This window comes from Crotalus tigris, unplaced genomic scaffold (assembly GCF_016545835.1).
Source record: "Crotalus tigris isolate CLP2741 ecotype Arizona unplaced genomic scaffold, ASM1654583v1 scf7180000017678.2327064, whole genome shotgun sequence".
Taxonomy (NCBI): Eukaryota; Metazoa; Chordata; class Lepidosauria; order Squamata; family Viperidae; genus Crotalus; species Crotalus tigris.
Genome location: NW_024096561.1, coordinates 509,142 through 523,202, shown reverse-complemented (window position 1 = coordinate 523,202; position 14,061 = coordinate 509,142). Strand labels below are relative to the sequence as shown.

At 36.5% G+C, this 14,061-nt stretch overlaps 1 protein-coding gene across 25 annotated transcripts in view; it reads right to left on the bottom strand.

The window, feature by feature from the left end:
- Positions 1-3,310: 3,310 nt before the first annotated feature.
- Positions 3,311-14,061, bottom strand: part of JAKMIP3 (Janus kinase and microtubule interacting protein 3) — a 118,876-nt gene continuing 108,125 nt past the window's right edge. For 9 of the 25 annotated variants that reach the window (XM_039337411.1, XM_039337413.1, XM_039337407.1 and 6 more), the window contains 4 exons: positions 12,113-12,316; positions 10,874-10,939; positions 6,549-6,590; positions 3,311-4,652 (listed from right to left, as the gene is read on the bottom strand). In XM_039337411.1, coding sequence (XP_039193345.1) covers positions 4,506-4,652; positions 6,549-6,590; positions 10,874-10,939; positions 12,113-12,316 — 459 coding nt within the window. In that variant the 3' untranslated portion in view covers positions 3,311-4,505. Of the gene's footprint in view, positions 4,653-6,548; positions 6,622-10,873; positions 10,940-12,112; positions 12,317-14,061 lie in introns of all 25 variants that reach the window. The other 16 variants (XM_039337421.1, XM_039337419.1, XM_039337420.1 and 13 more) reach the window with 2 other exon arrangements.

Genomic DNA, 14,061 nt, shown 5'->3' with positions numbered 1-14,061 from the left:
ATGAGTAGGCAATTGGATCAGCAAGGGGATAAAAAGAACTTCCCACCCCCTAAGCCCCACTCTGAGGACGCTGGGAGAGGACTAGCGAAAGCTAAGTTGTTTTAATCTTGTATATAACTGTTTTTATTGTTTTAAATGTTGTTTTAACAATAAATAACTGGAGTATACTTTTCCCGGAGATCGAAGATTGCATCATTGAATATATATATATATATTAAGAATATTAAAAACAAAACAGTGATTCCTGGGTAGACTCATATTAAACAATAAAATATACGAACACCAGGAAGTTATAAAACTATAAAAAGTTTTAATAAAACCAGAATAAAACCAAGCTTTCGCTGGCATCTGCCAGCATCATCAGGGTAGTCTCCAGTCGATGGGAGAAGCTATTTATAAGTGTGGCGTTCTTTGCGCCCGGCTTTTTATAGTTTTATAACTTCCTGGTGTTCGTATATTTTATTGTTTAAATAATATATATATATATATATATATATATATATATAACACACCACACACACACACACACACACACACACACACACACACAACACACACACAACACACACACATATATATATATCTATATATATATATATATATATATATATTCTGAGGTTTTCGCGGGTATTTGTATATAGGTCTTTGGTTGTTCGGGTTTTCTCCCGCGTAAAATTGGAAGTGTCTTGGCAACGTTTCGACGAAGTCACATTCGTCATCTTCAGGCTGGTGTTTTTAGCTTCTTGCTTTGAGCAGCAATGTGTGGTCTTAGCTGTTTCTTCCTTTTAACTGCCAGTGAGGGGTATGAACTGATTGGGTGGGAGCTTGGCTGTGTTCTGATTGGGTGGAGGTGTGTTCTGAATGGTTAGGGGCTTGGCTGTGCTCTGATTGGCTGGGGGAGTGTTCTGTTTGGTTGTGCTCAGGTTAGTCTGAGTTGCAGAGGGGTTTAAGATTTTGGGGTTAGGGAGTCGTTTGTCAATAAGGGCGGGTTTCCAAATGGCTGGTAGGCGGGAGGTATCATCTCGCTTGTTCATGCTGTGTGGACGTTTTTCTATCTCGATGGCTTCTCTGATTATTCTGTTATTAAAATGTTCACTTTTAAAAATTAATTTTTAAATTTTAAAATTTTAAAATTAAATTTTAATTTTAATTGCCAACCTCTACATGGAACACTTTGAAACCCAAGCTCTAGAAAAATCGGATCACAAACCCAAACTCTGGCTCAGATACGTAGACGACACCTTCATAATCTGGCCACATGGGAAAGAAAAACTGGACAACTTCCTCACACACCTCAACAGCCTACACCCCAAAATACAGTTCACCATGGAAACAGAAGCTAACAACCAACTTCCCTTCCTGGATGTCTTAGTCTACAAGAAATCCAATGGCTCCCTAGGACACACCATCTACCAGAAGAAAACACACACAAACCGCTATCTGCACGCTCTCTCACACCACCACCCAGCACAGATCAACTCTGTAGCCAAGACACTCATCTCCAGAACAAAACGCTTAGCTGACGAACAACACCTAAAACCCGAACTACACACTCTCACCAATGTACTAACATCCAATGGATTCCATAGAAATAAGATTACAAACCTAATCCAAAAAGAAACCCCCACTAAAATCCAAGACAAAGAACAAGAAAACGGCAAAGCCCTCCTCCCATACATAAAAGGCACCACAGACAGAATCAGTAAGATCCTCCATAAACACAACATCAAAACAGCATTCTGCACAACAGAAAAATATCCACCATCCTTAGAAACCCCAAAGATAAAATTGAATTAGAAAATCAAGGAGTATACGAAATCCCATGCACCACTTGTCCCACCACATACATCGGACAAACCAACAGAAGAATAAGTGCACGCATTGAAGAACATAAGAACTCAGTCAAAAAAGAGGAACCAACATCTTCCCTGGTCCAACACCTTAAAGCCACAGGACATGAAATTGACTTTAAAAATACCAGAACCATTGCCAAAAGTGAACATTTTAATAACAGAATAATCAGAGAAGCCATCGAGATAGAAAAACGCCCACACAGCATGAACAAGCGAGATGATACCTCCCGCCTACCAGCCATTTGGAAACCTGCCCTTATTGACAAACGACTCCCTAACCCCAAAATCTTAAACCCCTCTGCAACTCAGACTAACCTGAGCACAACCAAACAGAACACTCCTCCAGCCAATCAGAGCACAGCCAAGCCCCTAACCATTCAGAACACACCTCCACCCAATCAGAACACAGTCAAGCTCCCACCCAATCAGTTCATACCCCCACTGGCAGTTAAAAGGAAGAAACAGCTAAGACCACACATTGCTGCTCAAAGCAAGAAGCTAAAAACGCCAGCCTGAAGATGACGAATGTGACTTCGTCGAAACGTTGCCAAGACACTTCCAATTTTATGCGGGAGAAAACCCGAACAACAAAAGACATATATATATATATATATATATATATATATATATATATATATATATATATAAAATTTGGATTGCTAACAAAGAATTAAGGGAGAATGGGATAGCTATTTCGAGTTTCCTAACTCTCTTCAGCCACACTTACCCTTGAGTATTTCTTGATGCACCCTGTCGGCCCAAATATGGGAGAAAGAAATCTTCTTTCTTTTTCTTTTTTTTCTTTTTTTTTCTTTTTTTTCTTTTGCCTGTATCAGCTCAATCTAGAGCCATCCACAGGCAGCAGTCGCAACTGTGACATCATTTGTATTATAAAATTTGGATTGCTAACAAAGAATTAAGGGAGAATGGGATAGCTATTTCAAGTTTCTTAACTCTCTTCAGCCACACTTACCCTTCTGAGATTCGAGCCTAGGCTGTGTGCATGTTAGGCAGCTGTATTAACCTCTAGGCCACAGGCTCCTTCTCACTTTGTGTGAGGGAGGGAAGAGACAGGGGGAGGAGATTTACCTTGAGTGTTTCTTGGTGCACCCTGTCGGCCCTAATATGAGAGAAAGAAATCTTCTTTCTTTTTCTTTTTTTTTCTTTTGCCTGTTTATATTTATATTTATAAATAGAGGGAATTAGATTGCATACCACTGAATTTATATTACGGTAGTAGCAAATTCTACTGAGTTGTGTTGAGTCACAAATATAAAATGTAGGTCTAGGGCTTTAGCTTAACTGATTTTGATTTGAATTTAATTGAGTCAGAAGTTTGGTTTTTCCATGAATTAGTGTATCTGTACCAATGCAAAGTATTTTACATCTTCAAATGATAATCTGATGTTATCTACATGTGTCTTTAATATATATTGAATTTGTATATGGATAAATATATAAAATAATAAAAAGGCCAATAATAAACAATAATTGTTTAGAATTCAAAGCAAAGCAAAGCAGTTTATCATATTTAAAACTTTTTAATAGAAGAAACAGATCATTAAAAAGTTTTGTTATAATTTGGTGAATAATAAAAACTACCTCCTCACCTTTTAATAATTCCTGAATATCAAGCTCACTTTCTGGAAAGCTGATGTTTTCTCCCTGCGCTCCTCCTTCTTTCCATCTTAAAATAACAGCTGGGGAAGATAGATATATATAGGTATGTCTCTTATATATCTCTGTATAATCTTTATTTACTGCTTGCGCAACAATTTTGTTATGTACGGCAAGTTTCTCTGCTTCTTAATTTACAAGCAACTCTTCTCAAACCATTTAATGCAAGAGATCCATTTCCATCTGCTGCTTGTGCTTTCTTAATATATTTCTCACATTTTTTTTTCAAGTTTCCATTACAGTTTTAATAGTTTTAAAGAATTTTGTTTCCTTTTTCAATTAGCTTTTGCTTTGGTTCTCCTTTACGCTGATAATACTGACTTCCCTTCATCCAGGAATCGAAGTGCATTAAATTTTAAGTATTGTGCCTTTTATGTTTTCCTGGCCATGCTGTAGACAAGCTTCACTGAAATTTCAGAATGGAGTGAAAGTTTGGGAAATGTTCCAAACTTTTTTCTCTCACGTTCTTCATGGTTAGCGAACAAGTCAATTTAAAATATATCATGGAAAGACGCAATCTAACTGCAACTAATTCCTCACTTTCATGAATGAAACATTATTCCCATTCATTCATTCATAGTGTCACCAATGATTAGCCTGGAACTGTTTCCAATCTTCTTTCAAGACATGTATTTAAGCATTTACAAATAACAGTACAAGGACTGAATTACAAAACAGGATGAGTTCACTTCTTTACAGAAGCAGTTTACTGCCTGCTTAGCAGGGAACTAAAATATTTTCACTTCATCTGAACGAGTTTACTGCTTTTCCTGTAAAGCTGAAGTCGTTTTGGGCAGCACAGATGAGGCTTCCTTCAGGGAAGCCAGCTAATTACTAATATTTCTTTCCTTTTTTTGGCTTTCTTCTTTGACAATTTTAATACTAGTTCATAAAAAGTTAGAGAGCGATACTTGTCCGAAGATCAAGCTTAACTTCAAAATAAAATTCACGCAAGTTCTTCTTTATAAAAAATGGTCAAAAGATTAGAACTTCAGTCTTCAGTGACAAAATAAAGTAAGCAGTCTGCTTTCTTGTAGTGAAATTGTATTTTTCTCTCCAAACTTTGTTATATACACGGTTACATTGTTCTAAAAGATAAACATTTCTAGTCTTCTCTCTGGGCTGAAAAAAGAAAACATAATACAGAAGAAGAAGCTAAAGTTAGGAGCTTTATTTTTATTTTATTAATCAAATTTCTTTACCACCCATCCTGCTTGCATGCCTCTGGGTAGTTGAAATAAAGGCTCTCTTGTACAGACACAGATACGTAAATATGACTTTCTTTTCTAATATTCTCTTACCTTTTTAGGTATTACTATTAAAACATAGGAGAGGGAAGGACAGATAGAACTCTTGATTCTCCTCACTCACTCTCTTGTCTTTTATGATATACTAGGCCAGGGTAGGCAACCTTGGCTGTTTTATGACTCGTGGACTTCAACTCCCAGAATTCCTGAGCCGGCTGGCTCAGGAATTCTGGGAGTTGAAGTCCACGAGTCATAAAACAGCCAAGGTTGCCTACCCCTGTGCTAGGCCCTCCATTGGTGCTAATGGATGATCTTTCTAAATAACTCCTAAGTCTGATCTAGAAGGACATGTTTTCAGCCATGGAAGCGTACAGGTTTATGTATGCTCCATGCCAGTTTGGTGTAATGGTTAAGGCTAGAAACCAGGAGGCTGTGAGTTCTAGTAGGAAGCTAACTAGTTATTTCCTCTCAGCACTAGGAAGGAGACAAAGCCAAATTGCTTCCAAAATCTTGCCAAGAAAACTGAAGGAAGCTGTCCAGGCAGTTCTCAGAAGTCAAGACTGATTTGAAGGCACACATATACTCACAAAAGACTATTGTTGATAAGAATTATATCAGACATATTATGCATGCTTACTCAAAAGATCTCATTTTGATAAACCGAACTTATTCCCAAGTCATTATGCACAAGACTGTAGCATTTCCCATTTTTTTGGTAAGGAAACTTGATTTCAACCCTTAATGAATTCAGTTAATATCTATTTGCCTTTTCATAAAACAACTCAGCATCAACTTACTTTGTGATACGTTAGGGAAAACTTTAGTGAATGCCCCCCCCCAAAAAATCAAGGGGGTGGCTTATGTTCCTTTTAATGTGCATGTTCTCCTTTCAAAAAAAAAAAAATCTTTAATACCTGTTGAGCCGCACAAGGCCCATATCTTGATAAAAAATCATTCTTAAATTACTAATAATGAAAGTTTAAATAAGTTCAGACTACATCCAGAGAAGTAATGGGGGGAAAATGAGAGAAGAGGCTATCTAAATCCTTTCTGTGTAATGCTTTCCTTCTAAAAAATTATTTCACTATAATATCAAATCCCCCCTAAAACAAGAAGAAAATATCAGTTGTAATTATAAGTTACTAGTGATTAGCAGGTTTATATTATAATCTGTAAGCAATATATGTAGAGTCAATTTAATTTGATTTAGTGGTTAAGGCACCAGTCTAGAAACCAGGATACTATCAGTTCTAGTCCTATGTTAGGCAAAATACAGCCATGAGTGTCTTTGGGCTAGTCCCTCTCTCAGGTGAAGGATGTGGCAAGCTGTTTGTGAAAACTACAGGAGACGGATGTTGGGAATAAAAAGAAAATGACTTGAAAGCATGACTTTTAAGTATCTTTGTGACATGCTATTATACTTTATAGTTTCTATACTTTAACTAAGAAATATACATTTTAACTTATTGCTATTACATGTATCTGCAATTTACATTACTGTGCACAAATACCTGGTTTGGGAAAAGCTGCAGAACCCCCCCCCCAATATGTTAGAAATTAGAAGGAAAATTGATGGTGGCCACAACAGTGCAGTTAAAACATTGCCTGTTTTTTATATGCATTGCCTGGGCATCTGTCATCTTGTCTTTTTTAAAAAAATCTGCTTTTCAGTTAAGCCTTTACAGTATTGTACCCCAAGCCACCTGGATCACAAGACATCAGTAGGCTCAATGAAAGGAGTGCAGAAAGAATAAGCAAGAAAAATGCTTACCTCTTGTAGCTGGATGGACACATTATGACCAAAGAATGAAAGCTAGAGAAAAGAATAAAAACAAAAATAAAAACTAAAAAAAGAGAGGAAAGGAAAATGGAAAGAAAAAAAGAGAGAAAGATTTTAAAGCACACCTAGTAAGAAACCAGAATGAGACTCTAGAGTAAGAGGCCATAGTCTGTTGTAAAGTTGTGAAATAGGCTGGGATAGGACATTTTCCAAATTAATCTGCCCTCTGACAGATGTCATGTCTGTTGACATGAACACAACATATAAGAAAGACAGAGAATGCAGGATGGCTCAGATTCTCATTTACTTTTTGCTCTGTCCCTATCCATTTCCAGCACACAATCCCACTGGGCCCATTGATAGGATAGAAATTTAACAGAATAACAGAATTGGAAGGGAATGTGGAGGTCTTCTAGTCCAACCCCCTGCTCAAGCAAGAAACCCTATACATATAAATTTGGCAAGGAATTCTGGGAGTTTGAGGGTCCTCTAACTTCTTGCAAAAATAATGGTCTAGTAGTGCATCACACCGTTTTATCTACATAAACAGAACATGAAATGCTACCATTTCATTCACTTCCATGAACCAATCACCAGTAAGAAAAATCATTATATTGTGATTACTGCGATCAGATATTTGCAGTATACTTCGTCTTAAATGTAGTTATTCATTTTTATGGGACTTATTTTTAGTGAAGAAAGGACACCATTTCAGGCTTCTTCTATGCAATTGTATCTTTTCCAAATAAAATTTACTATCCAATGAACCTATTTAAAAGTACTAAATGTAACCTTTTTTCTTTTTGAAATCTTTTCTATGTGATGCTTCATAGTCTATTACATTTACTTATATAATTATTAATTTTATGGCTCTAGGAAGCTGGCAACACTAACTGTAATGCTAAAAACATACAAGAATTCTAGTTTTCTCATTGTTTTTAGGAACATAAAACTTTGCTGCAGAAAGCTAGTTTAGAAAAAATCTGTAAATATCTTGCAGACCAAATGCAAAATCCCAAAGTAAATAATATTCTTTTTTCTTCGTGTTACAGAAACAACTTTTGCATTTTAACATTAAATGCATTTTTAAAATGTTGTGTCCAATATCTATAAATGACTGCATTATTGGCACTGGGCCATGAAAAGCATAGATGAAATGGTGTTGTTTTTATAGTTAGGAAGAACATAGAAAGAGCAGTATTTAGTTACAATGAAATAAGTAATAATATAAATTAGACTTCATGGATAACTCTTTAACATGATGAGCATTCAAATTTATGCTCCAACTGTTGACGCAGAAGAACATCATAAATCCAATTTTAAATTGACAGAGTATACAGTATAAGCAAGATGTGCTGCTTGTGATTGGAGGCTGTTGGAAACAGTTGGAAACAAAAAAGAAGAAAATGCAGTTGGATTATAAGGCTTAGGAAATTTAAATGAAGCATGAAAGTGACTTTTGTAACTCCAATGATTTCTTCATAGCTAATGCTGTCTTCAAATAGCCATCTCTCCCTAATGGGGTATATAGAAATCAAATTAACTATATTATTGTTAAAAAAATGTGGAGGAGCTCAGTTAAATCATCAAAGACATGGCCAAGTGCTGACTGTAGAGCAGATCATGAATTGTTCATGTGAATGGTCAAAGTTAAGGTAAGAAAGAAGAAAGCCACTCGGTTTCCATGATATAATCTTGAATATACACCCACAATTTTCAAGGAGAACCAAAGAAATCACTTTAAAGTGAACTTCATTGATAGAGAACCAGCTGGATTATGGAATGAACTTAGAGAATGAATGTGAAAAGAGGCTGCTAAAAACAGCCTGTTTTCTCTGAAAACAAAAAAAAGCAAATTGCATGTCAGACAAAACTGTGAAAATTGCCAAGAAGAGAAGCCAAAGACCAAAAAAAAAGAGACAGTCTCAGAAAGGAATTTAACAAAAAGTTTCAGAGAAGAGCTGTTAGAACAAACAAGAAGCAGTATTGCAAAAACGTACCTAAAAATACTGAACATGGAAAAGCAAGAAAAAATCTTCCAAAAGATCTCTAAGCTCAGAAGGAGGTTCCAACCTCAAATTGGTATAGAAAAGGACACCAATGGACAGATAGTAACTGATTCAAAGGAGATCAAAGGACGATGGAAGGGGTAGATACCAAGACATCTTAGAAGATATTCCTGGCTTACAAGAGCTTCCTGTACTAGAAGATGACATCGAATCTGCACTCTAGTCATTACCAAATTGGAAGGCTACAGAAACTGATGGAATACTCATTGAAATACGGCAAGCAATAGAAGAAGAGCAAATCAAATGTATATCCATGCTGTGCTTGCAAATCTAGAGAACAACACAGTGGCCAATTGATTAGAAAAATTTAATCTACAGTGTAATAACAAGGAAACTTGACAGAATGTCAAGGCAGGCTATTGTACAATATTTTTAATTTCACATGTTATCAAAATAATGCTTAAGATCATCCAATGCAGATTAGGGCCCTACATGAAAAAAGAGATGTCAGATGTTCATGTTTACTATAGAAACTTCTGAAAAAATACAAGACATTATTCTGGATGCATGCTGGCAAAATTGAGAAAGGCAAAGAATACCAAAAGGAAGTCAGTACTTCATTGATTATAGAAAAGCCTTTGATTGTATCAATCATGTCAAGTTGTGGAAAGTGCCCAGAAAATGAGAATCCCAGATCATCTCATTGTCTTCATGAGAAACCTATAGAGGTCAGGAAGTCACAATAAGGATGAACTTGGAGCAATGGGCTGGTTGTAGATTGGCAAAGGAGTGCAATAAGGATGCATACTCTCCCCTTATTTATTTAACTATATGCTGAAATAAGGGATTGGAAGGAGATTGTGAAGAAGATGAGCAAAACTGGAGGAAGAAATATCAATAACCTGTGCTATGCTGATGATGCTATTCTGATAGCTGAAAATGCAAAGGATCTGCAAGCCCTACTATTAAAATTCAAAGAACACGGTGAAAAAAATGGGACTAAAATTAAAGAAAACCAAACTAATGACAACAGGTAGAACAACCAGCCTTAGAACTGGCAATAAAAATATTAAAGTGGTGGATAGCTTTTCCCTTTTTGGATCAGCCATCCACAGTCAAGGGGAAAGTAGTCAAGAAATACAGCACTGACTAGCACTTGGTAGACTAGCCATGAAAACCTTGGAAAAGATATTCAAATCTGCAATGTGTCTATATTTACAAAGATCAGAATTGTGCAAGCCACTGAATTCCCCATGATGCTCTATGGAAATGAAAGTTGATCTTAAAGAAGTAAGACTGAGAAAGTATTCAGACCTTTAAACTCAGGAGAAGATCACCAAGAAATAGGTTTGAGAAAGTTTTGATACCTATAAACTCAGGAGAAGACCACCAGAGGTACTATGGATCATCAAACTTCTCGCTCTAGGCACAAATGACCAAGCTTAAATTATTCTATTTCAGACACAGTATGCAAAGACCCAGCTCTTTGTAAAAGGGTCTAATGGTAGGAAAAGTGGAAGGAAAGAGAAGAAGAGGATGACCAACAGCAAGGTGGCTGGATTCAATAACTGTGGCTTGGAGAATTGAAAGAACAAGTTAGGGACAGATAGTCATGGAGAAGATTCTGATTGCTAGAAGACAAAAGTTGAAAAGGGCACTTGTTGGCACATAATCAATTATTGTCAAAAGAATCTTCTGGACTTTGTTTCAGAACATTTGTATAGTCTATTGCATTGTACTGTATGATCTTGCTTTAAAGAATTGCTGGCAGGTGCTATGTTCAAAATATATGTAATCTAAAAAAAATGTAGTAATGTTGGACATCCAAGGCAAATGTTGTCTAGTCAAGTTCATAGGAAGAATAACCTGCATGTAAGAAAATTTCTCAAACCCAGCATCTTGTTATTTACAGGTAGTCATCAACAAAATTTCTGTTGCTAAGTGAGACAGTTGTTAAGTGAAACTTGTCCCATTTTATGACCTTTCTTGCCACAGTTGTTAAGTGAATCACCACAGTTGTTAAGTTAGTAGTAGCACAGTTGTCAAGTGAATCTGGCTTCCCCATTGACTTCGCTTGTCAGAAGGTCACAAAAGGTCAATTGTCAAGCATTCGAATTTGATCATGTGACCAGGGGGGGATCTGCAACAGTAATAAGTGTGAAAAAAGGTCATAAGTCATCTTTTTCAGTACTGTTGTAACTTTGAACTGCCACTAAATGAACTGTTGTAAATCAAGGACAACCTGTACAACTTTTTTTGAATATAGCTTCATGTCATTCTTCAAGCTTTTCAGTGTTTTAACCATACCTTTTCTTCCAATTCCTTTATTTGTCTTTTTTGAGCTTCAATTCTTTCTTCTAGCTCCTTAATTCTCTGTGAAAATTAGAATTATGTAAGATTACTACATTTTTAGGCTTTCATTTAAATCTACTTTTGACTCTTTGGTACGCTATGCTTTTGTGAAGAGAAGGGAACATATTATGAGCCACAATATGCTCAAAGCTAATACAGTAACTCATGTAGCAACTTTCCTTTGCACAGATACAATTGTTTACTTCATAAAATGAGCTCCCTGCTTCAAGACTAGCCTCATGGTTTATAGCAGCCTGTTTGCAAATGTTTTCCCAGTGCGATCATTACAGGGTCTGCAACTATTAAAGCTGTGAAAGTGACTGTGTATAATGGAGTGATGTGGCTGAGGACATTTCTAGGGCTGCTTGTTGCTGCAGTAGCTCCTTCCTTAAATGAGCCTTTTAAATCAAATGTAAATCAATTTTAATATCCGTGTTTTTACATTTTTAATTGCTGTTCTGTTTATCAGAGTTGCCATATTAGGGAAATGGGCAACGTATACATTTAATAAGTAAATAAATTTAAGGTAAAATTATTAATGCGGGTTCCAATCTACCCAGAAGTCACCAGGACCAGATGTTTAGACTTCTGAGCTTTCAGACTCATGCTGGAGCACATCCTCAAGGAACTTCTCTCTACCAGACTGTGTGCTTTGGGCTATTCTGTGTGTGGTATTTATATGGTGCCTGTTGTGTGAGGCTTTTTAATTGTTGATTGGGGTGTTGATGGCTGGCTATTAAGTCTTTGGTTGTTGTTTCCTTGTGCTGCCAAGCCCTCACCTCCTAAGTATTTGATAAGCTGGTGGTAAATCAGCACTCCTGTTGACTCATGAGGGGCTTCAATCACTTCCCTGGCTGTTTTTGTGCCTGCTCGTCCAACAATCTTAGTAGCTGCAAAATTGAATGTATGTCCTTGTTCATTGCAATGTGAGGCTACCAATGAGTTTGGGTCTCCTCAACTGACCAGTCACTTGTGTTCTTGCATTCTGGTGGTTAAGCTTCCTCCTCTGAAAGCTTGGAAGACTAAACCTCTGGTCCTGGTGATCAACCCAAATTGGATCCTGCAATATTATCCTGGGACATGTATATTCGCCTTCATTTGTGAAAATTATTAATGGCATAAGCAAAACAAAAGTGACAGTCATTGTTGTTGCAGGAGGCATTCCTAGTGGCACAGTATCTTATTTTGTCATACCTGTTGTGCATGCTGAATATGCTCCATCCTTTCTCGGAGAATCTGGGTGTCCCTTTCCCGGAGTTCACTCATAACCTGCCGTTTCCATTGTTCCACAGCATTTTTCAACTTCTCCCTCTCTTCTTCGGAAAGTATTTCAGACATTTTGGCTCCTGCTTCCTGCTGTAGCGCATCATAGAGCATGGCTTCCAATTCCAAAATGTGCTAAATGAATGAAAAATCAAGCTACTTTATTCCCATTAAGTTTGGGTGATGATGGGGGTTTAATATATTTTGTGACCATTTGTTCCATTGCTCCTTGTCTTTCATTGAAAACACGGCAATGGACCTCTTCTCTTGCTTCCTTCTTTAATGTTGTACTAAAGTTATTCTTACAGAGCTCATCTATTTAAAGCTCAATCACAATCAACAGATCTTTTTTAGATGACGCAGTTGTCACTCTGTATTTCAAGATCTTAGACAAGGAATCACTTTCAAGTCATTACTCAAATCATCCTCCATTTTCCAATCTTAAATGTAGAGTAGCATAGAGAGATGTGAAAATATTGCTTATTGATAGCACCACTAGATAGTACTCACAAGCTCACTCTCAAGTATACATATGGTTATGTAGTCTAAAGATTTACAGGACTTCTAAATCTCATAATATTTCTATTCTCTCTCACATGAACTCATTAGCTTTGGCACAATTAATATTTTAATGGTTCAATGACCACAACACTATGTATAATAATATGATTGTGTCTGCTGCTCAAAAGGGTTGTGGAAGAATTCTGGTGTGGAGGTAGATCTCTTATGGCCAGGCAGAACATGGATTACACCAGAGCAGCTGCCAACTGAACTTAATTTTTACCATGCTGTGTAACCATCTCTGCCCAATACCCTTCGCAAAATGACAAAATATTATTGAACAAGCATTACAGTATATCTGCTGTATTTAAAAATGCAGCTAATTCCATGCTGGCTCAGGAATTCTGGGAGTTGAAGTCCACGAGTCATAAAAGAGCCAAGGTTGCCTACCCCTGAACTAGCCCATCATTTCCTTTTTAACCATTTCTCTTTTTAAATCATTCTGGTTTTTTTCTGCTAAGGCAATAATTCTGCATGCATGTTCAATATGAATAGAACGTACAAAGAATCTCTATCCTAGTCAGAATCAATAATAGGAATCTTCACATTGTTGTGAACAAATACTACTAATAAAATAATGGTCCTTGGGATACACTTGATAGAAGGACAGAAATACCGAATCCAGTCTAAACTGTATTACCAACCATAAAAATTAAAAGGTTGTGGAATGAATATCTTGTCTCCAAGTCCAGAAATAGCACAGAAAACTTTTATTGATGAGCTAAGCAAAAACTGAGATATTTCCATATCTCTGCAATGGGAACGCTAATCACAGCACGGGATTGCCTATGATAATACAACATACCATTCCATGTGAATTATTTAAAGTCTCTAGGGGACTTTACGCTTCATACTCCATTTTGTAATCTGTAATATATGACTAGGTGTTGAGTGCAGCATAACAACAAATTCTCAATGGATTAAAAATTAAATTTGAGAGAGTGAATGTGCAAAAATTCTCAAAGTGTTACATTAGCACAAAGTGTTAATCAGCTATGGCTACATACAGTCAGTCATTAAATTATGGCTTTTTCCAGCTCATAGTGATAGAAATCTGAGTTGCCAATATTTTGACCAAACGAGTCCCAGTTATCTTAATCTGATTCATCTGAACCATTCTCCCTACCCCATTATATAATTTTATATAAAGTAAATATACTTTACTATACTTTTCTACCAGTGTATAGGGATACTTTGGTAAGAGTCCATGGGATAGATGATCTGTAGTCCTGATCCAACCCTGTCTTTCAGAATCTACTCACGGAGGAAAAAAATATCAACAGATACTTCGGAAATTGCATCTGGAAATTTTGCCTTGA